This window comes from Heterocephalus glaber, unplaced genomic scaffold (genome assembly GCF_053883595.1).
Source record: "Heterocephalus glaber isolate CG9 unplaced genomic scaffold, H.glaber_assembly_v1.0 deba00001460, whole genome shotgun sequence".
NCBI lineage: Eukaryota > Metazoa > Chordata > Mammalia > Rodentia > Bathyergidae > Heterocephalus > Heterocephalus glaber.
Window position 1 is genome coordinate 7,390,073 of NW_028258307.1, and position 13,107 is coordinate 7,403,179.

General features: G+C 52.1%; 1 protein-coding gene across 1 annotated transcript in view; it reads left to right on the plus strand.

Moving 5' to 3' along the window:
- Positions 1 to 13,107, plus strand: part of Loxl2 (lysyl oxidase like 2) — a 76,956-nt gene that overhangs the window by 55,463 nt on the left and 8,386 nt on the right. Inside the window, exons 7-10 of the mRNA XM_004848346.3 lie at positions 598 to 749; positions 3,761 to 3,928; positions 6,652 to 6,811; positions 10,491 to 10,746. Coding sequence (XP_004848403.1) covers positions 598 to 749; positions 3,761 to 3,928; positions 6,652 to 6,811; positions 10,491 to 10,746 — 736 coding nt within the window. The remainder of the gene's footprint in view (positions 1 to 597; positions 750 to 3,760; positions 3,929 to 6,651; positions 6,812 to 10,490; positions 10,747 to 13,107) is intronic.

Genomic DNA, 13,107 nt, shown 5'->3' on the forward strand with positions numbered 1-13,107 from the left:
TGTGTCCCTCCACCAACAGTGACGGCTCCTATAGGTGGCCTCTCTCCACCCTCTTCTCCTCTCCCAGGCCAGATGCTGGTTCTTTCTCACTCATGGAAGGGTTAGTAATCCGGGAGTACTGGACTCACCTTTGTGATTTCCCTACACCTCATCTGCACTTGTATTTTAAAACTCCCCTTTTCCAAATCAGTTCTAATTTGTGTAAGGCATATGCAGGGACATGGCTGACGCAGTGACAGTCACCCCCTTCAGAGGCATAAATCCTGGAATATTGGTACTAGGGAGGACACTTCAGTATCTTCTAGTTCAGCTCCCCTGTTAATGTGAGAAAGCCAGTACTCAGGGAGGCTGAGCGATCTGGCTGAGGCCACCCCGCAGGCTCATCGTGGACTTTGCCTGCTCTTAGCAGAGGTGAATCCCAAGACAGTTGGCAGTGTTGTCTCCAGGAGCAAGAGCCTGGGTCACTGGGCCGCCTCCCATGGGGACAGCTGGGAGTTGGAGGATGGGAGAGGCAGCTTCTTATGTCGGGGAATTTCTTGCCAGTCAGAGAGTCTCCTTCAGATGCTGTCCTGGCGCTCCCTTCTCCTCCCTCACCAGGGATCGGACCCATCCACCTCAACGAGGTCCAGTGCACAGGGAACGAGAAGTCCATCATCGAGTGCAGACTCAACACCGAGTCACAGGGCTGCAACCATGAAGAAGATGCAGGGGTGCGGTGCAACATCCCCACCATGGGCTTCCAGAAGAAGGTGAGGGCCTGGCGGCCCAAAGGGAACCATGCCGCTTGGGTCCTCCCAGTTGTGTGAGGTTGCTCTGAGATGTGGGGCCTCAGGCTCCACCACTGTCACTATGAATGAATGTCATTGTCATCCGGGATTTATAAACATGCAAATCAGAAGACGTGCGCAAGTTTGCCCTCCTTCGTGGCAGGTGCCTGGCACCACTGTGAGCCAAGCCCTGCTCCAGGTGTGGTGGCATCTTAGTCCTTTCTGCAAGGGACTCGAGGCCTCCTGCCCCTGTGACATCTGTGGGACAGGCCCTTTCCCGGGATCCAGAGGCACCGCCTGGACAGCGGGTCTGCAGACCACACAGATGCAAGTACAGTGCAAATGGCATTTGGTAACCAGAGGGAAAGAAGAGGCAGATTCATAAGCCCCTCCCCTTTTTTTGGTACTGAGACCAAGGGCCTTTGCACTGATCTACATCTTAAGCCCTTTTTTATTTAATTGAGACAAGGTCTCGCTAAGTCCCTAAGTTGTCCTGGGTGGACTTGAATTTGCAGTCCTCCTGCTTCAGCTTCCCAGAGTGCTTACTCCTCCCTTCTTGAGATAAGGCCTCCAAGGAATTGCACTAGATCTCCTGCCCTGGGCTCCCCTGACTACTAGATAACGAACAAGGTGAATTCTTCCTTGGCATGCATGAGTTTCACCCAGCCCTGAGAAAATGTCCAGGAAATTATATGCAATGCTCTTCCCTATGCCTTGAATTCAGTCCAGTCTTGTATATGGTCCAGGCTGGGCTCAAACTTGCAATTCTCCTGCCTCAGCCTCCCAGAGTGCTGGGATTGCAGATGTGTCACCACACTTGGCAGGGCTTGGCTTTTCTGTCCTTCTGGGGGGATAGTGGGCAAGGTGCAGACCTGAGACTCCCGGCTGACCCAGGGCGCAACCTGGGTGGGGCCTGGGATGGGGGAGCCATGTGTGGGCAAGGCCAGCTTCACAGTCAGCCGCTGAGGCCCTGGACGTCCCATTGGGAGCCATTGCTTCCCTTGGTCAGAGTCAACGTGGCAGCTGTGTGATTGGCCATCGCCTTTGAGGCCTATAGAACCCAGGAAAAGGACACTGCCACGCAGCCAGCCAGCTTAGTGGAGAGCCCCCCAGGCGGTGGTGGGCCAGGCGAGAGGCCCTCCGATACCTCCTAATGACAGCTCAGAGTCAGCCGCCTCCTCACTGGGCAGACACGTGGGAGCCCACACCCTCCGGAAGCAGGAAAAAGCACCAACAGGGTTCTGCCCTCTCCATCCTTGCCTGTCCCTGACTCCAAGGTGACAAGGAAGTCACCCTCTGTGAGGCAGAGGCAGGGAAGAGACGCAGTCGGTAAGGCTGGGCACAGTCTGCAGGGAATTTATTTTCTTTTCCTGATTGGCACATGTCTGCAGTACATAATGATTACATTCATTGTGGAGAGTTAGTACCTGTACCTAACTTATCTTAACTATTATTACATCTTGTTTCCTTTCCCCTTCCTCCCTCCCTCCTTCGCCTGGTCCTCTTCCCATTTTCAAAAGATCTGTCTCCTTATTTCCTATCGTCTGTCTTTTATTTTGCACTTTAATTTATTTATACTTTGAGTTTCTCATATAAGAGAAGTCATGTGATATTTAAGCTTGTGTGTCTAATTTATTCCACTTAACATCATGGATTCAAAGTCCATCCATTTCCATGTGAATGGCTCACATTTATCCTTTATAGCAGAGTAGTACTCCATTGTATATAAATACCACACTTTCTTCATCCATTCTTCTATTGATGGACATATAGGCCACTTCAAAGATTTAGCTATTAGGAGTTATGCTGCTGTAAACATGGGTGTGCATGTATCACTGTAATATGATGTCTTTAAGTCTTTTGGGAAGATATCTAATAGGAGAATAGCTGGGTTGAGTGGAATTTCTCATTTTAGCTTTTTGAGGAATCTCCATACTGATTTCCATAGTTCTTGTACTAGTTTGTTCCCAACAGCAGTGTAGATGAGAACCGAAACACACAGTAAACCCAGGGGAAAGTCATTCTGTTTTTTATCGTCCTCTTGGGCTGCCGTCTCAAGGGCTAACTGGGCCTTCTGCCCTGCCATGCACCCCTGCAGGAGGTGGGAGCCGAAAACCAGGCACAGAAGAGGGTTAACCCTGGTTATGGCTCCCAAGGGTCAGACTTGGGTCTGTAGAGAGCTCATCCCAAGCCCCACACTCCAGCGAGTGAGCCCTGCAGGCGGGGCAGCAGGCACTGTGGTGCCTCCCTGTCCTGGACACAGGACCAGAAGCAGGCCAGGAGACAGGAGGCTGGGGTTGGGGGGTTGGGGAGTAGTGCCGCCCTGGGCCTGTCTGACAGCAGCTGCCAAGGGGTGACCAGAGGTGGCTTTCAAGAGGGACAACCCAGGCGCTTACTGAGTGCCCTCAGCCCCAGGAGTCAGTCCCGACCCCAGGACCCAGGGCTGGGTCCCCTCCTGCTAGGAGCCCAGCCTGGCCCCCAGCTCTGGTCAGTGCTGACCACCTTCAGACAGGAGCACCCTTGGCAAAGGGCACTAAAGGACGATGATTGGGAGACTTTTCCATCCGGAATGGGGTTGACAGGGTGCTGCTGGATAAAGGCCAAAGGCTTATGTCCTTAAGGACATGCACAGGTGAGGGCACAGTTAGTGCTCCTGAAGCCTGGCTGCAAGTTTCCTGTCGCGTTAGGGTGTCTGTCCCATAGCACATGTGCAGTATGTGCAGTTTAAATGTCTGGCTCTGTTGGAATGGAGACTGCACACGTACAGGTCATCTCTCGAAGCTCAGTAAGCACTCAAAGCAAGGGCACAGGGCCCCAGGACACCTGGGGGTCTCACTGTGGGGCCATGCTGGGCACGATACTACCACACGGGCCCTTGAGGCTGCTGGGTCTGTCAAGAAGTAGAATCACCTTGGGGAAGTTGGGGCTGGTGCAGTTTGGTGGGGAAGCTCCCTCCATCCTCCTGGTGATCCTGTGTTTCCTGGTGTCCGCAGGTGCGCCTGAACGGGGGCCGAAATCCCTACGAGGGCCGGGTGGAGGTGCTGACAGAGAGGAACGGGTCCCTGGTGTGGGGGACGGTGTGCGGCCAGAACTGGGGCATCGTGGAGGCCATGGTGGTCTGCCGGCAGCTGGGCCTGGGGTTCGCCAGCAACGCCTTCCAGGTGAGAAGCCAGGCTTTGGGGTCCGCTGCCGTCTGTCCAGCCTACCTTCCCCCCTGTCAACCTCCCTCCTCTAGGAGCCCACGAGGGAGGTGCAGATCCACATGCCACAGCCAGAGGCAGGGGGGACCTTGTTCTGGCCACAGCTCTGCCCCACAGCCCTGGGGCCTGGGCAGGCGTCTGCTCCCTCTGGCCTCTGTTTCCAGCCCACAGAACTGAGGGGCTGGAGCCTGGGTCTGCAGTCAGAGCTGGGCTTCGGCACACTGCATCTACGCTCTCAGCATGCTGGGATTCTGCTTGGGGAGGGCTGAGCCCCGAAAGCCAGGCTGGGAGAGGAGAGGGGCAGGCCATTCCTTCAGGGCAGTGTGACTGGCCAGCCAAGGCCCAGCGCCCCAGCCCCTTGGCCCACTGACTTGGAAGCCCTTGCTCAGCTGCAGTGTTGCCCAGTGGGTGGCCACGCCTCAGGTCTTCCCCCATCCATACTCTAGCAAATCCCCAGGCCAAGTCCGGAGCCCTGGTCACGTGGCTGCACCTTCCCCCGGAGGACGACTCAGCAGAGAACCCCTAAGCCCTGGTCTTCATTCCTACCTCCTACCCCTTCATAAGGCAGCCTGGGGCCAGGAAACTGAGGGTCAGTTCCTGACTGTTCCCACCAGCAGACTCCATGACCCTCCAAGCCTCTGTCAAACTCCCTAAGACCTGGAACGAAGGATCCCAAGTCCTCAGTGTGCTGGCTCTAAACTTGTATTAGGCAGGACAGAGTTTGGAGGCCCATCTTGCGTGGTTACCCGCCCTCAGCTCTGTTCCCAAGCAGCCCTTCCTAGGGCCTAAGAAAGGGGTTTTGGGTGGTGGACAGTGTTCCTGGGAAGTCTCTCTCTCCCCCATGGCTTGGTGCAGGTGGGAGAGAGGCCCAGGTTGCCCCAAAGGGAGGTGCAGAGTCCTGAGCAGAGGCTGCTTCAGGTCTCCTGCCCCATGGCTCCTCTTTCCAACATCCAGGAGGAGCAGTCCTCTGATACAGTGGCCCATGCCCTCTGGGAGCTCAGCTTCCCAGGGCAGCATGGTATTTCTGCTCACACTGTTTGTGATGAGCTGGGGCCTGCTGTGGTTCTCCAGGAAGAGTGGAAAAACTGCCACATTCCAACAGAGCTGCCCTCCAGCTGCTTTTGTTCTCTGTCACTTCATTTCTAAGGCACCTGGGCCTCAGCTGGGGCCGTGAAATGGGCCAGGCTTGATGACATTCCCAAATCTGCCACTGATTATAAGATCTACTTAAGGCCCCATTGTTCTCATCTGGAAAACGTGGAGCATATGGGTCAGGTTCTATCAAGAAACAGAGTCAATAGGATGTGTAATTGTACACTTGTCCCTGATATCATGGGGCACTGCTCCCAGGACCCCCTTGGACACCAGACTCCAAGGGTGCGCCAGGCTTCTATATAAAGTGGTATGGTATTGCATATAACCTGTACAATCCTCCCGTATACTTTGAATCACCTCTAGGTTACTCGTAATACGTAATACAATGGAAATGCTAGGTAAACAGCTGTTATACTGTATTGCTTAGGGAATAGTGATGAAAAAAGTCTGTGTATATTTAGTACAAAGACAATTTTTTAAAAATACTTTCAATCTGCAGGTGATTAAATCCATGTATGCTGAACCCATGGATACAGAAGACTCACTCCTGTCTGTCTGTCTGTCTGTCTGTCATCTGTTATCCATCTGGTGAGAGAAAGACAGATTTAAGAAATTGGCTCACATGATTTTGGAAGCTGACCAGTCCAAATTCTGCAGGGTAGGCTGACAGGCTGCAGACTCAGGGAGGAGTTGATGTCATTTCCATCCAGAAGCATTGTGCAGGCAGAATTTCCTGTTCCTGGAAGGACTTCATTCTTTTTTTCTCTTAAGGTCTTTGACCGCTTGGATAAGGCCCATCCTTCTTATGGAGGGTAATCATTACTCAAATGAGCTGATTTAAATATTAAGCTCACCTGAAAACTACTTAGCAGAACTACCTAGAGTAGCATTTGACCAAATAGCTGGGTACTGTGGCTTAGCCAAGTGTTTTCATCCTACCTCTGTGCCAGACTCTTCTGGTTTCTCACTTCTCTCTGCTGGAAACATCTCTGAAAGTGAGATTTTATCCTAACAGTCTTTTGACTGAGGGTCTCCTCAGCCTCTGGGAAGGACTACTCTATTAATGGCTTTTCCTAGAATCAAGTTCAGAAGTCAGACTTGATGATGATCATTAACTAATGATTGATGTACAAAAATAGATCGTTTTTCTCTCCAGTCAAATGATGAAGTTCTGATCAATTGGTAGGGTCTTTCTGGAGAACTGTGCCAAGGCTTTGAGGAGGGAGTGCTCTGATTGATTAGCAATGTCTGCCCTGGCTCAGAACCTGGAAGTGGCAACATGGCTTACAGGCACCTGTTACTCCTGACACACAGCACCCCAAGCACCTGTTTGATCACAGACTCTGCTCTGCCGTGCCAATGTGCACAGTGGCAGAATCCAAGTGCTGGGGTCAGGAGACCTAGATTGTCAGTCATTTTGCTGCCACCTGATTGTATGGTGGGAAGGAAGTGACTGTGCCTTAGCCATTTCCAACTGAAAAAATGGGGTCATACAACCTTGCGATTTTTTTGAGGCTATAAATTGACAGAATATGAGAAAGTGACCATTGGAGGTGACCAGCTGGTATTTCTTTTGTTGATTCATCCAGGAGACCTGGTATTGGCATGGAAATGATGGCAACAAAGTGGTCATGAGTGGAGTGAAGTGCTCAGGAACGGAGCTGTCCCTGGCACACTGCCGCCACGAGGAGGACATATTCTGCCCCCAGGGTGCAGTGCAGTATGGGGCCGGAGTCGCCTGCTCAGAAAGTGAGAGTCCCAGTGGTCCCCTCCCACCCACCTTGCCACCCTCAGGCTCCGGGAAATCTCCAGAGGCCCTGGGGCTGAGAAAGGAGAAGGCAGGATGAATTTTGATCAGGTGATGAGAGCCAGAGGAAGAGGAGCAGATGATCCCACGTCCAACCACGAGGCCTTGCCTGATGACACAGTGGAGAACAAAGTGTGAGGCAGGGCCCAGGAGCCTTGGGGCCTTGGGTACAAGTCACGGGGTCATGGTCAACTATTTCAGGCAAATCTCATGGCTGAGAGCTCCGTGGATCACTTCCTGTTACCAGGCCCTGGAGGCAACATGGCTGCCTGGTGACTTCCTGGTTTTCCCAGAGAGGTGGGACATTTGGAAGGGGCAGTCCAGCCAGGATTCTGAGTGGCCCAGCTCATCTTGAGAGAGGACCAGCTGCATGCTCAGGCAAGCGGTTGTCCTTGGAGCCCAAAGGTCACTCTCTCACCTGAGCCATCTCTGTTGTAGGCCCAGGAGCTGGCTGGAGCAGTTGAGAGCAGACTCTGGCTCATTAGCTGACTTTGAAAGTTAGCTATCTGCTGGGGTCCTCACTTCCTGTCATCCCAACACACTGGAGATCAGCTGTGACGGTGGATATGTTCAGGTGTTTAGTGAACACTGTCATTTTACCGTCACCGAGGACGAGGGAGAAGATTAGACCTGAACTTGGTCCATTTTAATCTTTCAGCCTCACTCGCTGTTTCCTAATCCTTGGGAAGTAGAACTCTGAGCACCCGAAGTGCTCACACTGGGAAAGCTACAGCTGTCACGTCCTGTCAGGGAGGAGAGATAGTGAGGTCACACCCGCAGCAGTCCTCCAGGGGGACAGGAGTCAGACAAATTCATCAGTTTATTTATATTTGCAACATCTTATCCTCTTCAAAAGGAAATTAAGGTAATAGAAACCTAACTAAAATTCAAGATAGCAGAATATAAAAACATGGAAAGGTAGGTCCTGGCAAAAAATTAAAAAATTTTTTGTACCATGGACTTCTGTACTCTTACTAGGAGTAGTTCATTAGTTTCACAGTGAGTTTCTTAGCATCCAAAGGAAAGAAAGAAGCCTGCTCATGAGTAGAATTTATAGAACCCACGAGATGGAAACAAACGTACGAGTCGAGAAGCCCACTATTCTGGATACTAAGAACGAGGGACTTTCTCCTTATAAAGACTGAGAGCTGGGAGATGAGCAATCCCCTTGCGTCCTCATGGCAGAAATGAGTTTTAGGGGCCACTGCTCGGAGTAGACTCAGCTTAGTGCCTCAAAAGGGACAGTGCTGTGTGGGTAGGAGCGCACCTCTGCGGGTCGGCTAAGTACATGTCAGAGTGTGTAGGAAGATTCTTCAGGAGACCCTGCTGATCCTCACCTAACCAGTCGCACACGCCCCAGATCTGCACATCTCCCTGGTACTGTTCTTCCTCACTGCCTCCCAATCCAGCCCGTCCGGATTTTTACTTTTCAGTATTTTCTTGACTCCCTCTACATCTTTCTACCCCGCTGTCCCTGCCTGTGTTCGTGTGGCCGCTTTCCGTACTGTATCATGCAAAGGCTCCTCACGGGGTCCCCAAGTGAAACGCCTTCCGATTGCTTCTGTCCCCAAAGCCAGCACCAATGCCCCCACGCCTACTCTCTCCTGTTCAAATCCCGTCCAAGTTTCCATCGAACTTAAAGAAACCAAGGGATTCGCACAGGGCTCATGCTGTCCAGCGTCCTTCACACACACACACACCCATCCACAGCGTTCTCCTTCAGGCCTTGGGGCCTGGCACAATCTGCTTATTTCAGCCAGAGCCTCCCTGCTATTCTCAGCCTTCAAGTTATTCTTCCAGTCTGTTCATCCTTCCCCAAAAGGAGTCCTTCCCTAACTCCCACTTGGCAGAATCCCGTTTTAATTCCCATCGGTCACCATACCTCCCCTGAAGCTGCTGTTGCAGCTCTGATTAAGTAATTTATCAGGGCTAACACCTGTATCTTGCTAGAATATTTGGCCACCTGTCCAGAGAGCCTAGCACAGTGTCCACTGGGACACTCAAAGTGAAGGGTGGGTGACAAATGCCACCGATGAGCTTCTGATGGCTGTTTTGAGGGGCAAGGATGTCAAGTTCCCACCCCACGGCAGGTGTGGGGACCAGGTTCCCAGCTCCCAGCAGAGTGCAGACCACCATTACTCCTGAGCTGGAGGGGGGACTCCAGAGTGCTAGCCAGGGCACAGACAACTGAGATTTGCCCATAGTCCCAAAATGTAGGGTCCCAGAACCCAGGGGCTGAGCAGTGTGTATCCTGGCAGGGGGAATACTTGTTAGCAGCTGGGAGCCTCGTGATCTAAGTCTTTCCGTCCCCGCCCCACTTCCCCTCTGCGCAGCTTTGCTCTCCATAGGCCACTGGCCCAACAGGTGCCAGTGAGCTCGGTGGTCACTTAGAACTGCTGTGCCCTCAGGAGGGGAGAGCCCAACCAAGCCTCAGCTCCAGGTCCTGTGAACTTGAAGGAAGCAAAACTCCACTTACGTGCAATTTGGCAGAAAACAAAGATGGCAAGATCTGTTGTCAGTCAATCATCTGGGACATTTTTGTGATTTGGAGTGCTATAGAAATGTGAAAGGGGCCGGGCATGGTGGCACATGCCTGTAATCCCAGCACTCAGAAAGCTGAAGCAGGAGGATTACTGTGAGGTCGAGGCCAGCTTGAGCTTCATAGTGAGTTCAAGACCAGCCTGAACTACATAGCAAGACCCTGTCTCAAAAAAAGAAAGGCGCAAGGGAAGCCCACACTGAAAGGGAAATAAATCTATAACTTGTCCCAGTGTAAAGAAGCTAAGCCTCCAGTACAATGGCTTCGTAAACAGTTGCAGCCCTCAGCCATCTTTTCAGCATCTGCTAAGTGCAATGCACTCAGTGAACAAGTTGTGTGTGGTCGAAACACCGAGAACTGGGTAAGAGGGCCACTGGGCAACGGGCATCAGAGCCATTAAATTGTGCAGCCCTTTCTTCTGGCAGTTTCACTGATACAGATGTCTCCTAAAGAAAAAATTGAATTTGTATCTACATACTTACTACAGGACATTTATCACAGCTTTGTCCTTAACTCCAAAAATTCCGAAGAGTCTACATAGCGAAGGCGTGGCAGGTATAGTTATGAAATAAATGTTATGGAGCCCTGAAAGTGAATGTTGTAACGAATGCGTACATCTAAGCAGTCAAGATGTATTTTAGGAGGAACAGTTGTAGCAGACTGTAGATCTGCATGCATATTATACATGTTGGAAAATACACTCTTCCCAGAAAAATCAGACCCAGGGTGGAGCAGTGTTCTCTCTCTGCCATCGTTGTTGTTGGGTTTTATTTTGTTTGTATTATGGAGTGTTGAGGCCATTTGAGAGTAGAGGGGACAATATAACGAGGCCTCCCACACCATCCCCAGACCCCACACTTGTAAGCATTGTGCCCCTGCACTGGTGACATGAGGTGTCCCAGAGGACTCCCAGTGGAGGAAAGGGTCTGGGGACATGGCCAACAAGGACGGCAACCTTGGGAGCCCCAAGTCTGTTCCAGAAGGTGGTGGTGGGCAGGACACGGGTTGTGCCAGCCTAGGAATCAGAAGGGAACCTCAGGGAGGGGTCTCTTGTGTTGTGACCACCATGCTCATCCTCCCAGCCGCCCCCGACCTGGTGCTCAACGCGGAGCTGGTACAGCAGACCACCTACCTGGAGGAGCGGCCCATGTCCATGCTGCTGTGTGCCCAGGAGGAGAACTGCCTCTCAGCCTCAGCCGCACTGGTGCAAACCAACGAGGAGCTGGCCCGCCACTACCGCCGCCTGCTGCGATTCTCCTCCCAGATCCACAACAATGGCCAGTCCGACTTCCGCCCCAAGAACGGCCGCCACGCATGGATCTGGCACGACTGTCACAGGTAGGCCCCCTCCCATCGCCACTCTACTGTCTCAGCCTGACGTCCTGCACAGCCTGGTAGGGCATGGGAATGGCCAGGGTCACCTAGAGAGGACTGAGAGGCCACACACACGGTCCAGGGGGACAGGGCCACACTCGCCTTGCATGTTCACAGAAGCCGTTCCCCGGACCCAGCTCCAGCCCTTCTCTGAGTCTCCTTCCGGCCTGTAGCGCTTCTAACGTTAGGCAACTGTCCATGCAGCAAGCCCTGCCAGGGACTTTGGGTCAGTGGCTTGAAGCGTGTGCACACCAATTCCTTACTCTGCAAGAAATTTAGGGTCTGCAGTTGCCAGTCTGAGTTTGTGTAGAAATGTACTTCACACACCCGTATCTATTTGTAATATCTCCGCAAAGACCTGGGGTGTGGAATCAAAGGCGCAGGGCCCAGGAAGGAGCCATAAGACCTGCTCTCTAACCCGGCTGCTCTCCCAACAGCTGCATGATGTTAAGTCCATCAGGCCACATCGCCTGGGATCCGTAGTGTCCCTTCCAGCTCAGTAATTGTGGATTGATCCCAATGCTATAAATCCAGGGCCAGACCAAAGAACAGCGTGAAATCCTACAGGCAGCTCTAGCTGGGGCCAACAGGAGACACCCTGTTTAACCTCGTGCCTTTCCTTTGTTTTGGTTTTTCTCCTTTTTAAAAAATTTTTAACCTTAAACAGACCTGGCTGTCCCTGCTTGGTCACGATTTCCTAGGCAGGTAGGAGGACAGAAGCAGATGTAGCACTGGAAAGGAAGGAAGAGAAATACATTTCTATACTATAATACCGCTGCAGACTTCCCTTCTCTTTGGTCAGATACCCCATCTACGAAAGGATGCATTTGCTCTCTGGGCCTGCTTCTCAAAGTGCAGCCCTGGACCAGCATATCTGCCATCCCCTGAGGGCTGAATGCAGGGCCAGTCTGTACTGTGACAGGACTCCAGGTGACAGCGTGCACATGAGTCTGGGAAACCTGGTCTCCAGGCTTCCTTCTGGCTCTGCAATGCTGTGGTCACCATTAAAGGCAGAAGCTCTCCTCGTTATAGGCCCCTTGTAGGTGGCAGGCCATGGAATCCTGGTTTTCATAGGTCAGACAAGGAGGCTCAGTGTCATGTGAGCCGGGTAGCACAGGAAGTTGCAAAGCAGGGCCCATCTGACTCTTTCACTCTTCCTATTACCTCTGCTGAATCGTCCTCAGAAACCTATCTTTAACTTTTTTTTCAGGTCACAACTTACAGTCACATTCAAATCAGCTTGGGGACAGAGTTGCTCCACCTCTTTCAAAAGACAGGACTATGACAGCCTATGACAGGGTCCTGATTTTCCCTTAAAATGGTTATCTGAATGTGCTTAAAGTGCCAGTGAGCCAAAGATTTTCTGGTCTTCCTACAAAAACACATGCGCCTCCTTCAGGGTGTAAGTCAGAGTCGGGTTAGGGTCATGACCATCTTGGTGGCTGATTTTCTTTAGAGAACATGTGGCCGGAAGCCAGGGCCAGTGGGCGCTGACACTGCCCATGGGGCTGTAAGTGGAAGGTAACTGTATCCCAGTCCCACCCATGGCGGCCCGCCCAAAGATTACATGGTAGGAGTCTCCGAGGGCCATATGCTTTCTCCCAGGGAGCCAGCTTCTCTAAGAATAGTCCCAGTGACATCACAGAAGTGTTCTGATCTGGAGTCCCCGCACTTTTCCTGTGGTCTGTTCTATTCCTTTGCTTACAGATGTTCTGGTCGGTGGTTTGGAAGGGAAGGGTAACGAAGGACACGCTGACTAAACGTGTCTCTCCAGCCTCCTCCTTCTGGTCTATAACCAAGAAGCTGTGACCATAACATCCCGGGGAGCCCAAGAGGACCCCTTCTGGCCTCCTGAGCCCCCAGTGACTTCTCCAGGCTCTTTGGGAGGACCTTTCAACGGGATGCCTCGTCTCAAATCTCTGTTAGCTTCCTTTCAGAGGCTGATGAAAGCTGGCCCCTGCTCACTTCAAAAAACTTATTTCTAGAGGACTTCACATCCTATTTCTGCAGACTTCCAGACACGCTGAAGCCCATCTGTGGAGCCAAGTGGGAGAACCCTGACTCAGATGAATGCCAATGGGGGAAAATGCCACTCCCCATTTAACTGATGCAACAATAAGGAACAGAGCCTTGTGCTTCGAAAGCCTTAAGCTAGGAGACAAAGGCTGGTGCAACTCGACACAAAGGAAATTGGCCTCGGAGTTTTTCTCTCTCCCTTGGTTGGTGACCCTAAAGCAGTCCTTCTCCAGTCTTGGGCCCCAGGGAGTGGGAGCTGGGTGCTCCTTGTAGGACAGCCGCTGAGCCAGGTGTGGCACTGCTGGAGGA